Below are 22,785 nucleotides of genomic sequence, written 5' to 3'. Positions count from 1 at the left end.
AGCGCCACTCCACTCCGCTCGGAATGAGTCTCCTGCCGCGCGTCCCGCGTCTCCTCTTTCCGGCAGGCCTACGCACTTCCACACTAACCTACCCCACCCCGCCCCGCGTCGCGCCGCGCCGCGCCAGTGACGTCGGCCCCGACCCGCCCCGGGGGGCTCTTCGCGGAACGCGCCGTTGGGGTTGTTTGTGTACGTGACGCAGCCGACGCGGCCCGGAGCGAGGCTAGCCTGAGCCACCCAGGGCCTGCCCAGGGCCAGCCGCCCGGAGCGAGGCACGTACTACATTTGTACGGCCGAACAGAAACAAAACACTGCCGCGTGGGGAAAGGGAAGGGAGGCGCCGCCCAGCGTGCTCCTTTGTGGAGGCCGCCGTCATGGGGCCGTCATGGGCCGCCCGCCCCGGAGAAGGAGGACGGAGGAGCTCAAGGACCCCCTCCCCGCCAAAAGAGGGTCGGCGAGGGCGCCCTTATCAAGCCTCGAGGGCCGGCAGGGCCGGCAGGGCAGGGAGATACCCTGACGATGATGACTACAGGTGCAGCGGCAAACAAACACGCAGGCACGCAGGGAAGCAGGGGTGTTGACGAAGACGACGAGGATGATGTGACGGCGGACGAGACGACGAGGACGACGAGATGACGAGGACGACGGGGGCAGAGGGCAGACCGGAAGAAGCGCCGGCTGCCTGGGAAATAGGAGACTGCAAAAGGAGACGGCAAAGTATGTTTACCCGGCGCACGCGGCACGCAGCACGCCCGCCTCGGGTTTTCAGTTTTCAGAGCGGCGGTCGGGGAACGGGTGACGACCGTGAGGCGTGGAACGGTGCTGGAGTGCAGAGGTGCTTCGTTCCTTCACCCTCTCCAGGAGACTCACCTTGCTGATCCTCTGGTCAGGAAAGGGCTTGCCGATGAAGATGAAGCGGACTTTGTGGCGAAGCGTGTGCCGCGGCCGCGCCGCTTCCAGGCTCACTCCGAACTGTGCTTTCGTCGCTCTGTCTCTCTCACTCACGGGGCGAGCCGCAGGCGTGCGAGGGAAACAGAGCGACGAAAGCACGGTTCGGAATGAGCCTGCTGGCAGTGCGGCGGCACGTCGGCGTCCTCACTGGGGAGATACTATCAGTGTGGCGGCGAGAAGGCGAGGCGCAGAGGCCCGCCCTGCAGGACACGTCCTCAGCCCGAGCCTCAGCCCCCATCGAGGCGCCCCGAAAAATGAGGGGCTGGCTAACGAACGAGCGGTTTCGAAGAGTCATGTTCGTCACTCTGTCTCTCTCGCTCCCTTCCGGGACGCCGCTAGAGTGCGACAGAGACAGAAGGGGTGGGGCGCCGGGGAGAGGGAGCCGCCCCGTGGTCGCCACCGTGGTCGCCACCGTGGTCGCCACACCCCGTGGTCAAAGACAAAAGCCAAGTCGGGAGTACCCGGAGACAGGACGCCGGGACGCCGCGGTCACTCCGATGTGAATCGCTCCCCCACCCCTCTCGCTGCTCCTTCTCGTCCTCAATCCGCTCTCCTAGCGGGGCGTGCGCGTGCTGCGTGCGACGCGCGTGTCCGACCTGCGTGCTGCAGCACCCGCCCCACCGCCGGGGCCTCCGGGGCCTCCGGGGCGCAGGGCCCCTCCCGCGCCTCCCGCGGGCTCCTCGCCTCCGGGCCCAGCGTGGCCCAGCGCTGCGCCATGGCTGCCGGCCTGCCGGCGTGCTGCTGCGCTGTGTGCATCACCCGAGACAGCGCGAGGCGGCCCAGGCCCAGGCCCAGGCCCCGCAGGCCCCGCGGGCCCCGGTGCGCAACAGTCTTCTTCTGCTGGGCGTGACGCGTGCCCGACTGCGAGTGGTGCGGCGCGCGCGGACTGCAAGTGCAAACAGTGGCGTCGTCGAAAGGTGCGCCGCGCGGACTGCGAATAGTGACCCAATCAGTGCGTCGCGCGGACTGCGAATAGCGTCGTCGCCGATCGGTGCGCTCCGTGTCGCCTGTCATGCACGGAATCTGCTGCCTTGGATTACTCAAGCACGCCGAGGACGGACAGGTCAGTGTGTGGGTGAGCACGCGTGTGCACGTGTGTGGGTGTGTGAGGACGAGTCGGTGAGAACGTGTGGAACGTGCGGCGATTCGGTCGAGAAGGAAATCAACTAGCTCAACTCCTTTATACACAAACGACAATAACACACAGACACAAAGAAAGGAAAATGCAGATGCCCTCCCCTATTTCTTTTTGAATAGTAATTAGGGCGAGCCCATAATCAAATGGGGTGTGTTAGGCCTAACGTTAGAACAGTAGCTCAGGTTCAGGTCAAGTTGAGACAGCTAATTATACCAAACATTCCCCATGAAACGACGAAGTACTGCTGTGCTCCACTTGGACCCGCTTGCTCAGGTTCAGGTCAAGTTGAGACAGCTAATTATACCAAACATTCCCCATGAAACGACGAAGTACTGCTGTGCTCCGCTTGGACACGCTTGCCCCGCTTGGCTCCGTCGGCATCGGCAGCGAAAGAAAGACAACCAAAGCGACCGCCGCTTGCAAGCCGCGAAGATGGCACACACTAGCAGTGCTTCCGTACCCGCCGCGGCGGCGCGCCGGGTGGCGTGTTTGGTTAGGACGGAGTGGCACGGGGATGCGTGGGCGCGGAGGCCTGATTGCTGATCCTGTGACAACAGGAGATTAACCTACGAGCCTGCGCGCTGCGCACCCACTCGCCCACACGCACACAGGGCCCTCACTGCACACACCGCTCCGATCCGATGACGTACGATGTACGTACGCAGTATGCCGGCGTTGTCTTACATGTGGTTTTAACACCGTTTGCCTGAGGAGGTTGCTCGCTTCAAGCCGTTTGTACAGCAAGCACGTCCATTGGCAATGAACGCATATGAATAAATGAACGAACGAACGAACGAACGAAGTGGACGGATGAATCAAGAATACATGAGGGAGGAAAGGAATGACTGAAGGTGAACGGATGAATGAAGAATGCATGGAAGGAACGGATGAATGGCGAGCGGGGGTAAATAAACTAACGGCGTCCTTTTCGCGCCTCCCCAGCCGGCCTTGGGGGTCCTCCTAATACGTGGCATCACACCGTCGCGCGACAAAAGAATTGTCCGCCGGGTGGCGGCTGCCAGGCGGCATCAGACTGACAAGACGATGCTCGAGTTGACGAGCTTCGCGAGGATCCGTCCCTCCGCCCGCCCGCCCGCCCCATTCGGAGCCGAGTGAGTGAGCAGCAAGAAAGGTGCCTGCTATGGGCTGCGCGGGCTGCGCGGGTGCGGGCTGCGGACTGGCGCGGGGCGACCTTCCTTTGGCCTGTGGCGCCTTTTCAGTGCTTTCAGCTCTTTGATGGCGCGCTGCTATTTTTCATTTTTCGTTTTTTGGCGCTGTGCGGAGAGATGCACGCTTCAGAGCAACGCCTTTTGACGCCGGACCCCGGACTGGCCTAGGCCTCCCCGGCGTGGCCTGGCTCGGCCTCAGTGATGCAACGTGGCATTGTGCAAGGCGGCGAGGAGGCGCCGCGCCACCCGCTGCACCGCGCTGCACCGGCCGGCGATGCAGGATGCAGGCTGATGCAGGCCGGGCCGGCCCGGCCGCGTTAGCCCGTCCATCGCTCTTTCGGTCTCGGCGCTTCGATTTGGTTTTCGTTTAGGCCTCGGACCGCGCGCGGTCGGCCTGCCTTCCTCTTCCGGCGCCGCGAACGCCGCGAACATGAACAATGCGCGCGGGGCGGCCGGGCAGACGGCGGGCATTATCGTGGTCATGGTGCATATGATCTCGTATGATTCCGGAGGGTGAAAGTGCTGGCCGAGTCGGCCGGTCAGTCGGCCGTGCGTGCGTGCGCGTGTGTCGGCGCGCGTGCACGCACTCGTGTGCAGCCACCGGGTACGGCTTCCTGCAGTGACTACGTGACCACTGCCATCATGCACTTTCGTTGGCGGGGATAGCGGGGGTAATGGAGCGGCGCGGGGCTAAGCCTCCGGGCGTGCCGCTTGCCGCTCGCCGCTTGCCGATACGTCACTTAGCGGGCTTCGGTCCCTTCGGTCCCTCCGGTCCCCAGTTCCCAGGGCACTCCGCCCCCGGCCGCCCGTTTACAAGCGCCAAGCGCCGCGTGGGACGATTCAAATTCCGCGCGCCATTCCGCCATTCAGCGCCGCCCAATTACTCTCGAGGAACTCGGGGAACTCGAAGAAGGCCCCGGTCGAGGACCGCTTTGTTTGTGACTGTTAACCAAGACCCAGTCCCTGGACGCCGCGGCGGCGGGGTGGAGTGGGTCGCTCTCCATTAATTTGGACCCTTTCGTGGGGGCGGGTGGTCGGCTGCAGCGTTCTTTGGCGGGTTATGACCGGCACCATGTGCTGCGGGATGAATGAAAATCAGCTCAGATGCGTGGGCGTGCTCAAAGTTACGTAAATACCCGGTCTCAGTGTTGTACTTCGCTTTGTGCCCGGCAGGTTTCGCTGACGCCACCATGAGGGGGCGACTGGTCGGGGCGTCCTTGACATGCCCTTGACGTGCCCTTGACGTGTCCTTGGCCGACCGAGGCCGCCGCCTGCCGTGAGGACGAAGGGGAAGGGACGCCGCCGGGGCGTCCGCGGAGGCCATGACGTCCCTGTCGCAGCGCCGCTCCTCCCTGCTCGAGGCGGTGGGCGGCGGCGCGCGCCGGGCCACACTGGTCGGCAGGACGTCGTCCAAGGCGGTGCCGAAGCGGGCGTCGCCGGCCCGCACCGCCATCCCGGTCAAGCCACCCGTCGTCAAGTCCAAGGCGGGCGCCACGGCGTCGCGCATCCCCGTCACCAAGACTTCGACGGCGTCCCCGCGCGGTGGCGCCAGGCCCGCGGACGTGCCGGCGCCGCTCAGCGACCTCAGCTGGAAGTTCTCGTCAGACTCGAGGCCCACGTCGCCCGACGCCGCGTCCGGTAAGGCTCCTCCCGGCGGCAGAGGCAGGCCGCCCATCCGGCCCAAATCGTCGTCGCTTCGAAGGCCGGGCCCCGCCCCCAGCACGGCCCCCAGCACGGCCCCCAGCACGGCCCCCGGCACGGCGACCAGGCGAGACGCAGTCCGGAAGGACCCGCCGGCCAGCAAGCCCGGCCCGTCCGCGGAGGACCAGGCCATCCACGACCTACAGGAGCTAGTGCGCCGCCAGCAGGAAGAGCTCGAGGAGTACCAGCACCCCGACGAGCGCGACGGGCGCGACGGCCACGCCGCGGAGCCTTCGCCCCTCGCGTCCTGCACACTGGTTCAGCGAGTGGCCAAGGCCGTGGACGCCGAGGTGGTGGTAGAGGCCGTGGCGTACGACGGCCCGCTGCAGGTGAAGACCGTGCGGCTCGAGGACCAGGACACGGCCAGCGACGTGCTGCAAGACCCCAGGCTGGCCGCCACGCGCAGCAGGCTGAACCAGCGCCTGCAGCACCTTCTGGACGACGACGACGGCAAAGTGCACGGTGGCGTCGTCGAAGAGGTGAGCAAGGCGCCAGACCCTCGAAGACGGAGCGTCTTTCTGTCAGAGGCGCCGGCGTCGCTATCAGTGCCGGACGCCGCGGACTGGGAGCCGCAGGAGCTGGCCCTGGCTGGCCCCGCGGAGGACTGGCCTGGCGAGAGGACCGCCCCAGCCGCCCCAGCCGCCCCACAGCACCGCGACCACGGCGAACTGCGCGAAGCGGCTCTCGAGGTACGTATACACCATCATTACGCCGGCTGCAAAGCCTAACGCGGCCCTCGCCGGCTTGTCGGAGCCTTACGGGAGGGACCGGCAATGCCTGCCTGGCCCCGGCCTGGCCTGCCCCTGAGACGCTGGAGGGAAAACACTGGGACCGGGGACGCAGTGCACAGGGAGTTGAGGCAGGAAGGCACGCTAAGCGACGCCCGTGTTCCCCGCCGCAGGGCCACGCGCAGCGCCAGCCCTCCAGCGTGACGGACTGGCGCGCCATGCGCGACGACGCCATCCTGGAGGCACCGAGCGGCGCCGCATCACACAAGGACCTGTACCACCAGGAAATTCGCCAGCTCCTGGAGAAGCTGAACGCCGACGAGGCCGTGTTCCCCTACGGCATCCCAGGAGGCGCCACCGCCAGTGCCGCCAGCGAGCCCATCTACGCCACGGCCAACAAGCGCAAGAAGACCGCAGGTAAGATATTGACCAGGGTTCGGTCCGGAGCACAGCGGAGGCTGCTGTCCTTGGCGGGCGCCTTGACGGCCACCTCGGCGGCGCTGCTGTGCTGGCCGATAAGGCGACCGCAACACCTCGGCATAATTCCGCCATTGTGCACCGCGGCGCCGCGGCGCCGCAGCGGGACGTTGGCCGTTCCAGTCACTGGCCGGACAGTCAGTGTGCGAACACTGTATCGGGCTGCGCTGCCAGCACGGCCAGTACAGCCCATCCTGGACAGACGGCCCCGGCCCAGCAGTCGGTCAGTCGGTCAGCGCGCCCCGCCCCGCGCATACATCAGCACGCCAAAAATAATGTTAATGTTTTGTTGGAAAAGGAATTGTCTGAACCAAACATAGGACTATTTGGCGATCGCGAACTCCGGGCTGGTATCGAACCCCAGCCAACGGGCATCCACAATGACTGCTGCCGTGATTGGCCTGGCCTGGGCAACCTGTTGTGGCCGGGCGGCCGGGCTCGACTTGCTACTTGTTACTCGCTTCGTCCGGCCTCCGGTCATGTTGTGGACGGCGTTGGCGTCGCGGCCGCGGCGGACTTCCGTTCGGGTCGCTGGCGTCACTGGCATCACGCTGGTCATTGCAGTGTCGGCCCGGGCACTGCAGGGCACTGCAGGGCAGCGTCTTTGTGTCGAGTATCTTTAGCCAGAACCCCATCTCCGGCGTGCCTCCTCGTCCCTCCGCCCCAGCCGGCCGGCAGAGGGACTGGAGCCGATGGAGGCGGAGGCACCTTCTGGAGGCAGTCCGGCGGTCCGTCTTGTCCACGCGACCGGAACGCGACGGTTCCGCACTGGGAGCTGGCGGCGGTGGCCCCGCGCCGCCCCGCGCCGCCCCGCGCCGCCCCCCGCCCCCGCCTGCATCCTCTGCTTTGTCGTCGACGGCCTCCTCGTCACCGGCCAGGCCTCCTCGCGGTCGTCGCCGTACACTTGACCGTCGCACACGCGACCGACACGCCGCGAGGCCATCCGTGTCGATGCGTCACTTTCCCTGCAGCGTTTCCCTTCCCTGAAACAACAACAACAACAACATTTTCGGCGCGAAAAGCGAAGGAAAATTGAAGGACCGGCACTCGGCGTGCTGCAGGCCCCGCAGGCCGCAGGTCCCGCACGCGCAGGCTCGACGCGCGTGCACGCGTGGCGCCGTGTTACGCTTGGCCCACTTGGTTTGCTTCGCGTGCTTCGCGCCACCGGCACTGCACACTGCAAACGGGGCGGCCGCGGAAATTTCAAACTTGTTATTCCGCTGTAGTTAAATCGCCATTTCAGGCACCAAAGCAATCCGAAATAAGATAATTTGGAGATAAGTCGAATTATTCCCATCTCCCGCTTCCTGGATCAATTATCGGTTGATTTGTGCGGGCCGGGCGCCTGGCAGGCAGGCAGCACGCACGACACCCGTGCGCTGGTTGCATACCTGCCAGGCGCCCTGCTTGTCCCTGGCTTGTCCTTCCTCCCGCTCCTCATCCGACACTGTTGCAGGTCCGCCCCCGGGCGATGGAGGGGAGGGCCTCCGGCAGGGGCATGACGATGTGGCCAGGACCAGCATCTCTCCGCTCAAGCAGAAAGCAGCCGACGCCGCGACCGACGCCGGCGCCGCGCCCGCCCCAGTCCACGCGGCGCACCCCCAGGACGCGGGGCTGGCGCAGCTGGCGCCGCTGGCGGGCCTCGCCAACATGAGGTAAACGCGCGTCTGTGCCACTGGAAGGAGCAGAGATTGAGGCATGTCGACATCTCGCCGTTTGGCCGTTTCAGCCCACTGTCGGACGAGGACGCCGACGCGCGGCAGCCCGCCTCGCCCGGCAGCGACCTGTCGCTGGGCTCCAGCAGCGGCAACACCAGCGGCGACGACGGCATCGGGGATGAGGTAAATCGGCCGCTCTGGACGCCGTTTCCGGTCCCGCCCTTCTTTGTTGTCGGCTCATTTGCTTCCATTGTGCGTTTTCAGCAGCGCAGCCCGTGGACCGCGGCCCGGAGTCGGTGCCGCGGGCCGGCGCGGGGCGCGGACGCGGGCCGAGACCCGGCGGACTCCAGGGGTTCCAGGGACTCCAGGGACAGGGACCTCTCCATGGACTCGGGCATCCAGGGCTCCTCCTCGTCGTGCGAGCTGGACATCCTAGACTCGTCGGGGTCCACGACGGCGTCCTCGGCCAGCGACGCCCACGATGACGACGTGGATGTCGCGGACGTTCTCGCTGAAGCTCACAAGAGGTCCCCATCGTTGATTTCCTAGTGCTGAGTGTTACTTGCCCTCTCTCTGTCCCTCTGCGACCCGGACTAGGAGTTTTGTTCCCGCCCCGGGCCTTGACGATCACGCTCTGCGTTATGTCCCCGCAGGCCGGCGCCGATTGGGGGCTGCGAGCGCCAGCCGGCCCCGCCCGTGGACGAGGCCGCTGCCGAAGGCGTCCTCCCCGAGGGGGAGGCCTTCAAGGTCGTCGAGGAGCTGTACGTGGCCGACGCCGCCGTGGCGCCCTCAGAGGCCGTCAGCACGAAGCCGTCCGGGCCGTCTGGACACCCGGCCCGCAGCCCCAGGATGTTCACCGGTCAGTACGGCCTGTCGCGGTGTATGTGCAAACGTGTGGCGTCCGAGCGTGTGGCGGCCCAACGCCGCGCCGAACAGCGGACTGACTCCGAGAGTCACTTTCGTCGCCCTGTCTCTCTCTCACCTACAAGGGACGCCCCGTGAGTGCGAGAGAGACAGAGTGACGAAAGCGGCCCTCGAAATCGGTCTGCTGGGCAGGTGGCGAGCGATAAAGCATGCTTGCACAGTGGCGGATATTACCGGATTCGATGCGCCGCTTGTTTGTGCGGTCCGTCTGTGTGTTCGTCTGTCCACTTTGTTTATCCGTCCGTCTGTCGGTCCGATTGTCTGACCCTCTGTTTGTGTGCTCTCCTCTCCACCACAGAGACACACTTCGACTCGGCGCCCAACCTCGGGCCCTCGCCGCTGCACGCAGGCCGGCCGCCCTTCAGCTCGGCGCCGGTGGGGCTGGACTCGCTGGACGCGCTGGACTCGGACCGCGACGCCGGCCTCCTCCGCCTGCACGGCCTGCACGGCCTGCAGGGGCTCCAGGGCGTGCGCCAGGCCCGCCAAGGGGCGCGCCAAGGGGTGGGCGACGAGGCCCCGGGGACCCAGCCACCCGCGGCGTGAGTACTAGCGCAAAACCACAAAGACGCCAGACGACGCCGACGGCCAACGGCCCGCCCCTCCCCTCCCCCACCCGCAGCCCCAGCCACTCACATGTTTCGTTTTTGAGTCCGCCCACGTAGCGAGGGAATAGGGGGCCGTCACCGGGCCGGAGTCCGGAGTGCAGTGGCCACAGTCGCCCCCTTTCCTTCTTTCTCTCTCCCGCACCCCCAACGCCGACTGTCCCCCGTCCAGACGAAATGGCCCTCCAGACTGGGGCGGGGTGGGGCGGGGCGGGGCGGGGTGCTGCAGGCGGCCGATTTGAGGGCCCGGGCACGACCTGCTGCGACGTGACAGAACGCGACGAGACGCGACGCGACGTGGTCCCGGCAAACTCGCGCTGGCAGTTTAATTGAACTAAACGCCAGCCCCTGTTCCTGACGCGAGGCGCGCTGTTGGTTGGTTGCAGGTCTTCCAGGCACGCGGTGGCGGGCGTGGCCGGCCCCGGCATCAGCTCCGTCGTCAGCCTGCCCAACGTCCAGCAGGTGAGAGAGATGGGGAGAAGCGTTCCGGCGTACGACTTTCACCCCCTTTTGCCTTCCTTTCTTCTCACATCAGAGAGGCTGGGGAGCACGGCGGAGCATGGCCACCCCGCAGTGCAACCCTCATGGCGTATAAGCGGTCCCGGCGGGCTGACTCCGAACAGTTGCTTTCGTCGCTTTGTCTCTCTCGCACTCACGGCGCACACCGTAGGGAAGAGAGAGAAAGAGAGAGAAAGAGACAGACCGACGAAAGCGCTGTTGGGAATCGGACCGCTAGGTGGTCGTATTCTGTTTCACCGCAGCACCGCGGCGTCGTTATCATCGTCCGTTCATTATCCATTCTAATGATATGCGCCGGTATGATAAGCAGCCCCTTTGAGCGAACACGCATTCCGCATCCCGCGCTCTGCTTTCACTAGAATGGAATGGGCGCGTTGGGCTTCAAACGCCAAAAGCGCGTCCGATGATGCTTTTCCTTCGCGAGAGGGGAATAAACGTTTTGGCATTTTGGTCTGTTAGCTTTTTGGCGTTTCGGCTCTCGGCACCGAGAAAGGGGATACCGAGGGCCTCGATGATGAGTACGGGGTTGCTGGCGGTCTGGCGAGGCTGGTCGAATCGCGAGTAATCCGCCTTGCAGTGCGTTGGCCCTGCCGCGCGGCGTGCCGAGGCGTGCCGTAGCGTGCCGCCGCGGTACAAGTATTGACGTTCGGATTGAGGATTGAGCGCCGCCGTTCCATTCAGATTGCAGTGGAGGGGTTCAGCGCCTCTGCCAGCAACCTGCTCGGGCCGCAGACCCTCCTCTCGCCCCCGGAGCCCTTCCGCCGGGCCCATGGCGGCGCCCAGGTCGGGGCCCAGGGCGGGGCCCACTTCAGAGACACCCCCGGCACCGCCGTCCGCCAGAGCAAGAGGTTCAGCTCGGCCGACGACGTCTTCAGGGCGTCGCTGCTACGCCATAGCCTCCCCGCCAAACCACCCAGGTTCGATGTTCGACTCTCGCTCTTCGGCCAGTTGTTCCCTTTGGCGATGCGCGGCGAGGGGTAGACCGCGCGGATTCGCGAGCAACGTAGTGCCGGGGCGGCGCGCCGCGCGTCGCTACCCCTCGCCTCGCAGACGCTGACCCGCGGAGAGTATCGCCGCCGCGGGAAGTATTGCCCTATTGGTCGCGATGGCTTTGCAGGACGCCGTCGGTGAGGGCGTCGCTGGAGGAGGACTTGTCCTCGGAGACGTTCGAGGCCAGCCCCGCCACCACCTTCGTGCCGAGCGCCTTCCCCGCCACCACGGAATCCACGACGAGTAAGTTCCCCGTCCCTCCCTCAGCATCAGCGACTCGGCCGTGCTCAGTAGGCAAGGAGACCTGTGGAGGCGGTCGAAATTCCGGACGCGTTTTCAGCTCCAGAGTTGCTAAATGGGACTCGAACCGAACGTGTGACCCCGCCAATGGATTGCTTTCGGAACGAGGTTTGGTGAGGTCAGGTCACATGTTCTGTTTAGCGACTATCTGGAGCTCAAAACGCGTACGGGCGCCGGTCTCCTGGCCCGCCGCGCCCCGGCCCGACCGCCTGCGAGGTAGGCAGCCACCTGCTGTGTGGGCGCACGGCAGTGCGGCGGGTTGCATACCCCGACTTGGTCAGGCGTCAAGCCGAGGACCGGTAATCGACCTCACTTTTTGAGCGCTGTGTCGGCGGTTCCAGGTCCGCGGCCCGCGCCCGCCCATCACGTGGTGGTGGCCATCGACTTCGGCACGACGTACAGCGGGTATGCCTTCTGCTACACGAGGGACTCGGACTGCAACATCCACATGATGCGCAAATGGGAAGGTAAGCCAGCGAAACGGGAGCAGCGCGGAGCAGAGCCAGGCCGCGGCAGCACGCGCCGAGAACATGAGTCGGGTAAGCGAAGGGAAGGGGAATTCCCCCGTTCGGCGCTGCTAGCGCTGGTTCGCGCCGCGCCGACTAGCCGCACTACGCCGCGCCGCGGGCCGCGGCTCGGGGCCGGCCACCTCCTCGGGCCGCCTGGCCGCCGGGCCGCCGCAGTCGCCAGCGAAGAAACACACTCGAAGCCCTAGCGAACCAGCGATGAGGCGATCGATCGATCCAGCAGGTCGATCGCAAGATGGGTACGGCCGACGGAGTATATCTCGCGCTTCGCCCCCTCCGCCTGCCCCGCAATCCACCTCCCCCTTCCCCTTCCCTTTGACTTCCTCCCCTTTCCATTCCTTCGCCGTAGTGCTGCCGCTCGCCGCCGTGGCGCTGCAGGCCGTCTCGGCCGTGTCGTCGAATGGCGCGATCGCACTCGACGCGGTGCAAGGCGAAAGACGGAATGAAAATTTGAGGAACATGGAGGGAGCCTCTGATTTCGTGTGATTTCGGCCGGGAGGCGGCGAAACGGCCCCTGGCGGAGGACTCGGTTGGAAAGGCCTGGAAAGGCCGGCCGCGCGCTGCCCGGTACTTTCGCGCCTTTTGCGGGTACCCGCTCTGCGTGCACATCCCAGACTCCCGCTCCTGGTTGCCTGGTCCCCGCGGACGCGGTGCGTGCAGCGTCGCCGCGCCGCGCCAGGGCCGTGCGCTGCTCCACTGCTTGGCGCTGCCGAAGTTGGCGGCCCTGCCCGTCGGGCCCGTCGTCCAGCAGAGGTCGCTGCCTCGCCGCGCGGAACGCCGGCCGGACCGCGGAGTACTTCGCGCCGCGCGCAGCTCGCCGCACCGCGCATCGCGAAGCGCGAACGCCGCGGTGGTCGGTGGACGCGCGCTTCACCCGCGGGCCGGCGGCCAGAAGACGGGAGGAGGTGGCCCGCCGCCGCGCCGCCGCGGCTCTGCCGCCGAAAGGCGCGAACCGCGGACCGGCCGAGAGTGCCGGGAGGGGGGACAGACAAGGTGATCGCCACCCCGCGGCCCGCGGCATTGGCTGTCTGTACAGTCGCTCGGCCGGTGGCGCACGACACGAGTCGCGAGTCCGCGTGACGCAGCCGCAGTGCCGTCGCACGCCACGCCACGCCCGGGCGCACCGTGCCCACGCTGTGCTTGCCCGGTGCTTGCCCCAGGTCGCTGTATTTACACTTGACTCGTCCAGGGAGGGACCCCTCGAAAGCCTTCTTTGAAGTTGTCGCTGAGAGAACGACCCGCGCCAAGCACTGACGCCATGCCGATGGCCCTCCTATCGCTGCCAATCCGCGACTGTCTGATAGGCTTTGTCCGTCTGTCCGTCCGTCCGGGGCCCCGCGCGGTGTATGGCCGTTGTCGGAGTATCGCCAGCGCGCTATGTCTTGAGTGACCGGGGGGCCGGCCACCGCGCTACCTGGCTTGGCCGCGTGGCCACTCGGCACCGCAGGTTTGGGCAGGCCCGGTGCCGGTACCGGTAGAAGGGGTACCCCTACCGGGTACCGCGGCAGGATCAGGACACGCCGGCCGCCGGGCCACCTCCTCGCGCGGCTGCCGCCCTGCTGCGGTGACTTTACTTTTTCCAGCCGCGAGTATCCTTGGGGGTCCTTTCGGCAACACTGTACTAACCGTCGCGCAAACCGGCTCGGCTCGGCAATTTTCACAAGCGGCCAGGATCTGCCGAGGCTGCCCTTTCCCGCGCTTTTTCGTTTCGAAACGCCGCGGGGTCCTTTGCCGTCGGCAAGGCGCGACGAAATGGGACGAGAGTGTCGACTTGACGCTTGGCGCTCGCGCTTCGACTTGGAATCGAATCGGGCGCCGCGAGCGAGTGGCGCTGCGCTGCGCTACGCCGCGTTGCCATGGCGATGACGCGCAGCTCGGCGCGAAGCGAGGCCCCAAGCGAAATGCCGCCGCCGCTACGCTGCGCTATGTCGCCACCTCCTGCGCGGCGTGGCCCCCTGGTCGGCAACGCGACTGAGGCGCCACGGGAAATGCCGATCATCGCGATGCCCAGCCTCGCCGCATTCCCCGCAGAGAGCGCCAGCAGCAGCCGGTCGGGAGCACCGCGCCTGCCGCACTGCCAGCGCGGGGCCGCGCCGAGGCCCTCGAGGACCCCCGCGACCCCCCTCCTCCCCCTCTCTCTCGGCCAACCGGAGGCAATCCACCGCCGCGCCAGCCACTCTAGAGCACAATCCATCTGGCATTGGGAATTTGATTGTGAGAGTGTGACTTTTCTTTTCCTCGTGTGCTGCAGGCGGCGACCCCGGCCTGTACAACGAGAAGGCCCCCACGGCGCTGCTCCTCACGCCCGAGGGGAAGTTCCACTCGTTCGGCTTCCTGGCCCGCGACACCTTCCACGATCTGCACCCCGACCAGGCCAAGCGATGGCTGTACTTCGACAAGTTCAAGATGGCCCTGCTGAGCCAGACGGTAAGCGCGCGGCTCTGCGGCGCCCGCGGACTCGGCGGTGGCTCCTTGCTAATGCCGCGCTGCCGCGCCCCTTGCAGACGCTGACCCGCGACACGACGCTGGCCGCGGCCAACGGGCGCCAGGTGGCCGCCCTCACGGTGCTCAGCATGTCGCTGGCGCACTTGCGCGACCGCGCCCTGGCCGAGCTGGCGGCCGCGGACCAGGGCGACCAGGGGGACTCCGAGTTGTGCTTCCTCGGGGACGAGTCCGTGCGGTGGGTGCTGACGGTGCCGGCACTGTGGGGGCCCTCCGCGACGCAGCTCCTTCGAGAGGCGGCTCACATGGTAAGGGCCGGCGGCAGCATGGCGGCAGCCTCTCACCGCGCCTGCGTCCCTGCCTGAACGGCTTTCTTGTTGCTCTGCAGGCCGGACTCGCCAGCCCGCACCGACCGGAGGCCCTGCTCATCGTGCTGGAGCCCGAGGCCGCCTCGCTGTACTGCCGCCAACTCCGACTGCACCAACTGCACCAGCACCAGCTCCACCAGCACCAGCTGGACTCGAGCCGCGACCACTCCATGGCCTCCCTCGTCCTCGACCCCCACGGGCACGGTCAGCAAGAGGGCTGCAGAGCGGCCGCCGCGGCTCACAACCACTGCGTGACCTTTCCATGTGAAGGATTTTGAAACTGTTTTCAGGCGTGAGGACGCAGTACATGGTGGTGGACTGCGGCGGCGGCACGGTGGACATCACGGTGCACGAGCTGAGCGGCCAGCGTGCCACGCTACGCGAGCTTCACAAGGCGAGTGGCGGCGCCTGCGGCTCGCTCGGTAGGTCCAGGTCCCGAGTTCGGATCCCGGCGGCGGCTTGCCTCGACCGCCTTTTCATTTTCACCCTCGTTCGCTGCTCCCCTCCCCAGGCGTGGATCGCGAGTTCGAGCGCTTGCTGAGCGCCGTCTTCGGCGCCGACTTCATGTCCCACTTCCGGCGCAAGCGGCCCGCCGCCTACGTCGAGCTGCTGCTGTCCTTCGAGGCGAGGAAGCGGTCCGCCGAGCCCGACAGGGACCGCGACGCCAACCTCACCATCTTCCCGCCCTTCGCCTTCGTGGAGGCCTACCGCAAGTTCAGGGGGAAGGAGGTACGCGGCAGTGGCTCGCCCACCCACGTACAGCGGCTGGCCCATCCCACCCCGACGCGTCCTGACGTCCACCTGTTCGCAGGTGGAGCACGCCGTGCGCAAGTTCGGCCGTCCCAGCGAGATCTCCTGGTCCAGCCAGGGCATGCTGCGCCTGTCCCCCCAGCTGATGGCCGACCTGTTCCAGCCGACCCTGGACCAGGTGTGCCACCAGGTTGACGAGGTGCTCCGCAGCCCGCGCCTCCGAGTCCCGGCCAGCCCCGGCTCCGTCCCCACCGCCATCCAGTACCTGTTCCTGGTCGGTGGCTTCGCCCAGTCGCTGATGCTCCAGCACCGGGTGCGCTCTCAATTCGGCTCACGAGTAAAGGTAATGCTTGAAATGGCGGAAGTCGTCCTAGTAGTGGCGGCCCTGACGGCGGCCCTGACGCTGTCCTCGGTGCAGGTGGTGGTGCCGCAGGCCGTGGGCCTGACGACGCTGCGCGGCGCCGTGCTGTACGGCCTGGACCCGGACTTGGTGGCGTCGCGGCGCTCCAAGCACACCATCGGCGTCGGCGTGCTCAAGCGCTTCCAGCCCGGCGAGCACCCGCAGGGTCAGTCTCCTTTTCTCGCTGTGTGTTTTCCGTTTTCCACTTTCGGCACCGCGTGACGCCGCCGCGACTCACCTGCGCAGACAAGCTGGTGACGCTGTCGGACGGCTCCAAGTGGTGCTGCGACGTGCTGGACGTGCTGGTGGTGGCGGACCAGCCCCTCGGCCCCGGCGAGGCCGTGACGCGCAGCTACACGCCCGCCAGCGCGCGCCAGACCAACATCATCATCCACATCTACTGCAGCAGCGACACCAGTCCGCCCAAGGTGAGGGAAGTCCCAGGACGTCCTCTCCCTGGAGCTAGGCAGAGCTGAGCCGCCCCTTCCTCTCGTTGCAGTTCGTGACGGACGCCGGCGTGACGCGGTGCGGGACGCTGCGGCTGTCGCTGGAGCGGCCCGCCGCCGCCGCCGACAAGACGAGGGAGATCGTGGCGCGGATCGAGTTCGGCGGCACCGAGCTGGCGGCCAGCGCGCAGGACATCGCCTCGGGACGCTGCGTCCGCACGCAGTTGGACTTCCTCAGCACGGCCGTGTAGTGCAGTGTAGGGCGCCGGCCTTACCTTTCACTTGAAATCGGTGAAATAGCTTGTGGCGTGGAAAGAGCGGGGAACTAAGTTTCGTGCCGAGTAACCTTATTTCCTGACGAACCGTGTATGACTCGTCGGGCCTGTTGACACGCGTCCACGGCGTCGAGTCGTCGCATTTCTTCTCGCCGCAGTGAACGTTTTTAAAAATGATCTATTTATTGTCGATTTATTTGTCTGCTTAATTTATAAGATCCTTAGATTAGGAATACTAACCGCGATAGTAATCCACCACTGTCGCATTATGGAATAAACACATCTACAACAAAATGTGGCGTTCGTTGAATCGGGAAAACGGAACAGTACAGCCTGGTACGAGCCCTTTTCAAAGAAGATTTCAGGTACTATAGTCATTGTTCAAGATCACAGAGTGCGCCCGTGTATGTATTCCTCCCATATGGCGCAGATAACCCGTGTAGCTACAGTGTAGCTACAACGCCCAGCTCGCCTTAATTCTAATCTCGACTGCCTGTTACCGCACCAGCTGAGAAAACCCGTCGGAATTTGAACTTGGCGTTTTTGGTTCGAGTCCAGTCCACGAGTAAATGTACTTAAAACTAAAAGGAATCGCTTAAAGCCGCTTAAAGCTAACGCGCCGCGACTGTCTTGGCCTACACCTTGGTCTGGACGGCCTTGTTGGCGGCGTCCATCTTGGCCTTCCGCTTGGCCTTGGCGCGCTGGTGCTTGCCCTCGAAGTAGCTCTCGATCTCGTCCAGCGTCTTGCCCTTGGTCTCGGGCAGCAGCAGCGCCACGAAGAAGCACGAGGCCAGGCACAGCGCCGAGTACAGCCAGAAGGTGCCGTCGGTGCCCATGGCGTGGCGCAGCTGCGGGTACGTCTTGATGACCAGGAACATGGTGCCCAGGTTGAAGGAGCCGGCGAGCGAACTGAGCACGCTGCGCTGCCGCACGGGCAGCAGCTCGCCCATCAGCAGGAACGGGATGTTGGCGTAGCCCAGGGAGAAGCCCACCATGAAGAGCAGCAGCGAGCCCACCGGCAGCAGGCCCAGCCCGCCCGCGCGCCCGCGGTCCTGCAGGTAGAAGTACGTGCCCACCAGGGCCATGGCCAGCGACGTGGTGGCGCCGGACACCAGCAGCAGCGGCCGACGGCCCGCCCGGTCGATCACCAGCAGCGACAGCATCGTGCACACCTGCCCGACAACGAGAAGGCCGTTAACAGAGTCACTCGCACGAGGGCGGCGCAACGGAGGACCGCCACGCACCAGCTGCACGATGCCGATGAGGATAGTGGCCAGGTAGTCGTTGATGGAGCTCTCGGTCGCCATGAAGATCTCGACGGTGTAGAAGATGACCGTGTCGATGCCGCTGACCTGCTGGAAGCCCAGCAGCGCCAGGCAGAGGAAGAACGGATACAGCACGGGCCGGCGCAGGAAAGACTGTGGGCAGGAAAGGGGTCTCAGTGAGGGTCATGTCCTTGGCCTCGGGGTGCCGCCCCGTGGAGCCCCGTGGAGCAGCGCCGCGACGCTGACGCGCACCTTGAAGGCGAGGTCGCCCTCGGTGGGCTTCTTCATGATGATGGAGCGGCGCCGCTCGTCGCGCGCGATGCCCGCTATCTCCTCGTCGGCGTGCTGCTCCATCTCCTCCTCGGCGGACAGCGGCTGGCCGTGCGGCGCGTGCGCGGACAGCACGGACAGGCGGCGCTCGCGGTCGCGCTCGGCGGCGTCGGGGTCGCCTGCGGGGACACGGTGACGGCGGACAAGGATCATGAAGAGTGACACGGCCGCCGAGTCTCCAGCGCGAGCGCGCAGCGCGCGTTGGAAAGGGGCCACTATGCAGCCACCTTATAGGTCTGTATCGTCACTGGTCTCAAATGTGATCGGCCGCAGCCTACCTGCCGGGTCGGCGGGGGGCTTCGCCGGCGCCACGCTGCCGTCCTTGGCCTGCATCACGTTGAGCTCGATGGCGGCCACGTCGGCGGTGCGCTGCAGCCAGCGCAGGGCTTCCTTGGCCTCGTCCACGCGGCCGTGCGACAGCAGCCAGGCGGGCGACTCGGGCAGCGGCAGCAGCGCCACGAACAGCAGGGCGGGGAAGGCGGCGGACGCGAGCGCCAGGTGGTTCCAGGACAGCCACGTGCCCAGCACGTACGAGATGAGCACGCCGCCCGCCATGAAGAGGGCCGGCAGCGACCCCAGGATGCCGCGCGTCTTGGCGTGCGCGCTCTCGCTCACCTGCGCCGACCAGTACGACCAGTTTCATTCACTCCGTCGTTGTCGCGCAAGGGATTGGTGGCGCTGGCGGTACTCACGTAGACCTGCGCGGACGGCGTGACGAGCCCCGCGCAGAAGCCGCAGAGGATTCGGCCGGCGATGAGCATGGCGGACGACGTCGCGAAGGCGATGAGCGTCCAGCCCGTGACGAACAGCGGCGCGGCCAGCATCAGCGAGCGCTTGCGGCCCAGGCGCTGCAGCGCCGGCGCCACGGCCAGCGACCCGCACATGGCGCCCATGGGCGGCACCGCGCCTGTGGGGCAGAGAAGGGAAGGGAAGGACAGGGCGCGGAGGGCGAGGGCAGCTGGGCGACAGCCAGACAGCCCGACAGGCACCGGCCGCTCCATGGAGCCCCTGCGGCCACGCAGGTAGGCAATCCTGGCTGCAGCGGTGCGCGCGTGCTCGGCGGGTCTGCCTACCCCTCGCGCTGCAAGGGGCTCAGCGCCGGTCCCTTGGAAACGACCTCACTCGCAAGACCCAGGGAAAGGGGCTTCCGTAGAAGGGTGCTACCCGCTCCTCCCCCCTCCCGGACTACTTCTGGATCCACCGCTGCGCGATCCCGTTTCGTGCGGCCGGCATTTAGCACGCGCGGACCGGTGGCAATCCGGTTTGGAGTAGGTACTTACTAACCCACGACACGACCTCTTCGCTGGGGATGAGCTCCGGGTTGAGGTCCATCATGGAGGGCAGTCCTGGCGACGACCAGCCCCGCACCAGCCCGATGGTCATGTAGCCCATGGAGGCAGCCATGGCCACGAGCAGCTGGAACAGGGCCGAAGACACACTCAGCGGACTTGGCCTCGGGGCATGGAGCACGGAGTGGAGCACAGACACGGCCTTGGGGCGGCGTCGGCGTCGTGCGGTCCGGGCACCTTGGCGCGCCTTGGCGCTCGCGTGCCGGTGGCCGTGGCCGTGCCCGTACCTGCGGGAGGATCTTCCACATGTTGACCTTGCCGTTCGCAGCCCTCCAGCCCACTTCACTCCAAGGCCCGCGGCCACGCGAAGCTACGCGAAGCCCGCCACACTGCCCAACGCCGTCTAGTCCTGCCTGACCCACGGGACCCGCGGATGACCACCGAGAGGCCCTCCACGCTCCCCCTCCCCCCTGTCCCCCGTTCCAGGGCTTTCAGACCCCACCCCCTCCCTGCGAGGCTTGCTGTTTGTTAATCACATCAGAAAGGCGTCGACCAAGGTTGCAGATAGGAGGGTTACGAAATCGTTTCGTGTGCGTGTGTGTGTGAGTGTGTGTGTATGTGTGTGTGTGTGCGTGCGTATGTGTTTGTGTGTGTGTGTGTGTTCAGTGTCAGTGAGTGACAGCCTCTCTATTTTAGACGCTCACGACCAACCGAATCGCTGGCTGGTCCGCTGGTCCCGCACCAGGCAGGCAGGTGTCACGATGTGGTAACCGGAATGAGAAGCGGTTTTCTCCGAATACAACATCGGTTCCTCCCGGTTCCCCTTGGACCGGCGCGGCCGGGTACATTCGGATACCCGTGACCTGTGTGGCACACAGTGTGTGACACGCGTGTGGGCTGACGGCAAATAGAATGGCCGCAAGCGCGGGACGTTCGAAACTTGCAGCCGCACTGCTTTCAACACACAACTGGGAAGAGGATGGCGGTGTGGTTTAAAGGGACGAAAGGAAAAGGAGGGGGGAGAGATGAGGATACGCGAAAACCGAGTGTTTCGGAGCTGGGCGCGTGGCCGCGGCGGATTGTCGTCCGAAATGCGAAATAGCGTCCTGGGTAACAGCGTCGCTTTGCGGCCCGTTTCGACTCCAAAGCAAACACGCCGCCGTACGCGGCAGACTCGCTGTCAGTCAATGCCAAACAAGTTTCTCGACAACGGAAGCTGAATTCAACTAGTACACTCATCTATCATTTGCACACACTCATAGAGACTCGCATTGGACCTGCATTCGTTCAGTCGCTAGGGTTTGGGATTTTGGGTTCTTGGATACAGACAGTGTAGGCGCCTTCTGGCTCCGCCACTGTCCGGACCGAGGGGCCTGCCACTCAATAAAATTATGTGCAATGGAGTGTGAGTGTAGTGAGCTCCATCGCTGGGATTGGCTGAGGGCACGTCAGATTAGGCCAGGGCAGCCAATCAGCAGCACCGCGGCCCGACTTGATACGGTCTTGGGGTTCCGGTTCAGGTACTCCCATTCTACGCCGTTTAGCTCAGTTTCACCACACAATGCTTCACACGTTCTTCGGAATGAAGATACTAAGGATTTCCTAGAAGGACATCGTTAATACCTGCGATGAATGCTTCTTGAGACTTGCGATCTTCATGGTGGTGGACTGATTGATGTCTGGTAAGTCTCTATGCCTTCTTGATTCTTGTTATGATTCGTCTGACGGCAAAATACTTGGCACACGGTGTCAAGACATTCTCGCTACACCTGGAAAAAGTACAAATTTCAATGTAGGCCATTAGCTGATTTCGCCCCCCCCCCTCCCCGGTCACACATTTTTCTCCTGGTGTGGTTTGCCAAGCATGCAAAAATAAATCTTTTTCAGGCATTCCATTCCAAGGTGCCGAGCATGAGAGTTAGCGCTAAACACCGCGAATGCCGACCAAAACGTGACGGGAACTAACAACACGCAAACTCTGGCGCACAGAAAAAAATGGCGCGGGAATGGAAAAGCTTGCCACTAAGTTGTAGAGACTGGAACGCTATCTACAATTTTTGGGCTGAACTTGTCGCTTTGCTCTCGTTTTCGACTTAAAAACTTCAAAACCGAAAGCGGCGCTGAAACTTACTAATTTTTCCCGTTCTGCCGACGTTTTCCCCAAGAGCGTATAAGTTACTCCTGAGGCGAATGGCAAGTCGTGCACCCCAAGCCACGAAGCCTCGAGCAGCCGTGACGTACCGCTGGATATTTTGACGACGACTGGCGTGTGGCTTGCCAACTCCAGGCCATCCATGCCGCTGGGCCCGCTGGGGCTTTGGACCGGACCACCGGGCCATTTTCCCTCTCCGTCGCACCACCGGGTTGCACCGACGGGATTCGAACCGCGCCGTGGAGGGGCGCCAAATCCCCTACTTTCGACGTAAGGCGGCACGCCACGCCACCAACCGAACCCGACCCATCCGGAAGAGTGTGTGTGTGTGTGTGGGGGGGGGGGGGAATGTCTCGCTCTCTACACTGTCAAGCGTTCGAGCTTCTCTCAAATTATTGGCTCCAGCATAGAGATCTGTTCCTAAGTTTCCCACTTATCTGGGACTGAGAAAAGTGAAAGAAGGGGCGGGGGAGACGATCCCTCTCCTCACATCCGGGGTCGTTCTGGCGCCATTGTTATGGCAGCACTCGGTCGTCACGTGCACACGTGCATCCCGTGGTCTGGCACGCCGCGCCGCGACACCAAATCACCGCGGGGAATGTCCCCATGCGAGCTCATGTCGTTTTCCCACACTTTGTCCACCGAATGCAGCGGCAAGGCCAGGCAAGGCCGCACAGGGCCAGCGCCGCTGGCAGAGCGGGCAGAGCATGCGGGGCCGGCAGGGGCAGGCCGCGGTAGGCAGGGAAGTCCCTGAAGCCTGGGCCCTGCAGGCCCTGCACTGTACCGCCACTTTGACCGGCGCAACTTGACCGTGACAATGATCCCATCTGGAAAACGGCTTTCCGTCACGTCCCTTTGCCTCCCCGCTATGTCGCGCTCTGTCGCGCTCCCGAGGGCCAGACCAGACCCGCATGTGCGAGAGAGACAGACGGTTCGGGCCTGAGCCTTCCAGGCCTTCCACACGGCACGTGACCACACGTGACGCGACCGCCTCTTCCCTTTTGTCCCCCTATTACCCCCTCTCCCTCTCACCCCAACGTAGCCATGTGCTCTCCGTCAAACGCGTTGGCCTTTGGGTACGGCCGCGCCATCCTCATTTTTATTGTTTGCTCCTCTTTTGAAATTATCGTTGTAAAAAAGAAAATGTGTACACGGGCAAAAGGGCGAATTGAAAAAATTCAGAGCTAAAAGTAAACATGCATATATATATCTTCTGAATGTGGTTAGATATATACATATACAAAGTTACAATGATGAACAGTATCTGCTGCTATCTTTAAGTACACTCTCATGAAATGAATCACAGGAAGCAGTAACATTTCAGAGTGCCTTGTTTAAAGATACATCATAAACAGCTGTGTGCCTGTCCACTTAGAAGCAAGCA

General features: G+C 64.7%; 2 protein-coding genes across 2 annotated transcripts; one reads left to right on the top strand and one right to left on the bottom strand.

Annotated features, from left to right (window-relative positions):
* Positions 1 to 4,580: 4,580 nt before the first annotated feature.
* Positions 4,581 to 16,653, top strand: LOC117641211. Its single transcript, XM_034378363.1, has 21 exons — positions 4,581 to 4,896; positions 5,038 to 5,648; positions 5,861 to 6,104; positions 7,621 to 7,819; positions 7,894 to 8,005; positions 8,225 to 8,349; positions 8,476 to 8,681; positions 9,045 to 9,158; positions 9,713 to 9,810; positions 10,549 to 10,784; positions 10,985 to 11,100; positions 11,499 to 11,624; positions 13,936 to 14,111; positions 14,189 to 14,434; positions 14,515 to 14,698; positions 14,785 to 14,916; positions 15,006 to 15,223; positions 15,306 to 15,587; positions 15,663 to 15,810; positions 15,891 to 16,072; positions 16,144 to 16,653. The coding sequence occupies exons 1-21, from the start codon at positions 4,581 to 4,583 to the stop codon at positions 16,339 to 16,341; spliced, it is 4,269 nt and encodes a 1,422-aa protein (XP_034234254.1). The 3' UTR covers positions 16,342 to 16,653.
* On the bottom strand, positions 16,524 to 21,535 carry LOC117641532 (facilitated trehalose transporter Tret1-like). Its single transcript, XM_034378955.1, has 8 exons — positions 21,381 to 21,535; positions 20,873 to 21,018; positions 19,241 to 19,376; positions 18,653 to 18,867; positions 18,243 to 18,575; positions 17,883 to 18,059; positions 17,610 to 17,783; positions 16,524 to 17,537 (listed from the first exon to the last, which is right to left on the bottom strand). Exons 2-8 carry the CDS (start codon positions 20,906 to 20,908, stop codon positions 17,001 to 17,003), a joined length of 1,608 nt encoding a protein of 535 aa, XP_034234846.1. The 5' UTR covers positions 20,909 to 21,018; positions 21,381 to 21,535; the 3' UTR covers positions 16,524 to 17,000.
* Between the last annotated feature and the right edge of the window lie 1,250 nt (positions 21,536 to 22,785).

This window comes from Thrips palmi, unplaced genomic scaffold (genome assembly GCF_012932325.1).
Source record: "Thrips palmi isolate BJ-2018 unplaced genomic scaffold, TpBJ-2018v1 HiC_scaffold_15, whole genome shotgun sequence".
In the NCBI taxonomy this organism is placed as follows: Eukaryota; Metazoa; Arthropoda; class Insecta; order Thysanoptera; family Thripidae; genus Thrips; species Thrips palmi.
Note: the sequence above shows the minus strand (reverse complement) of the source record. Positions and strands in the feature narration are given on the sequence as shown.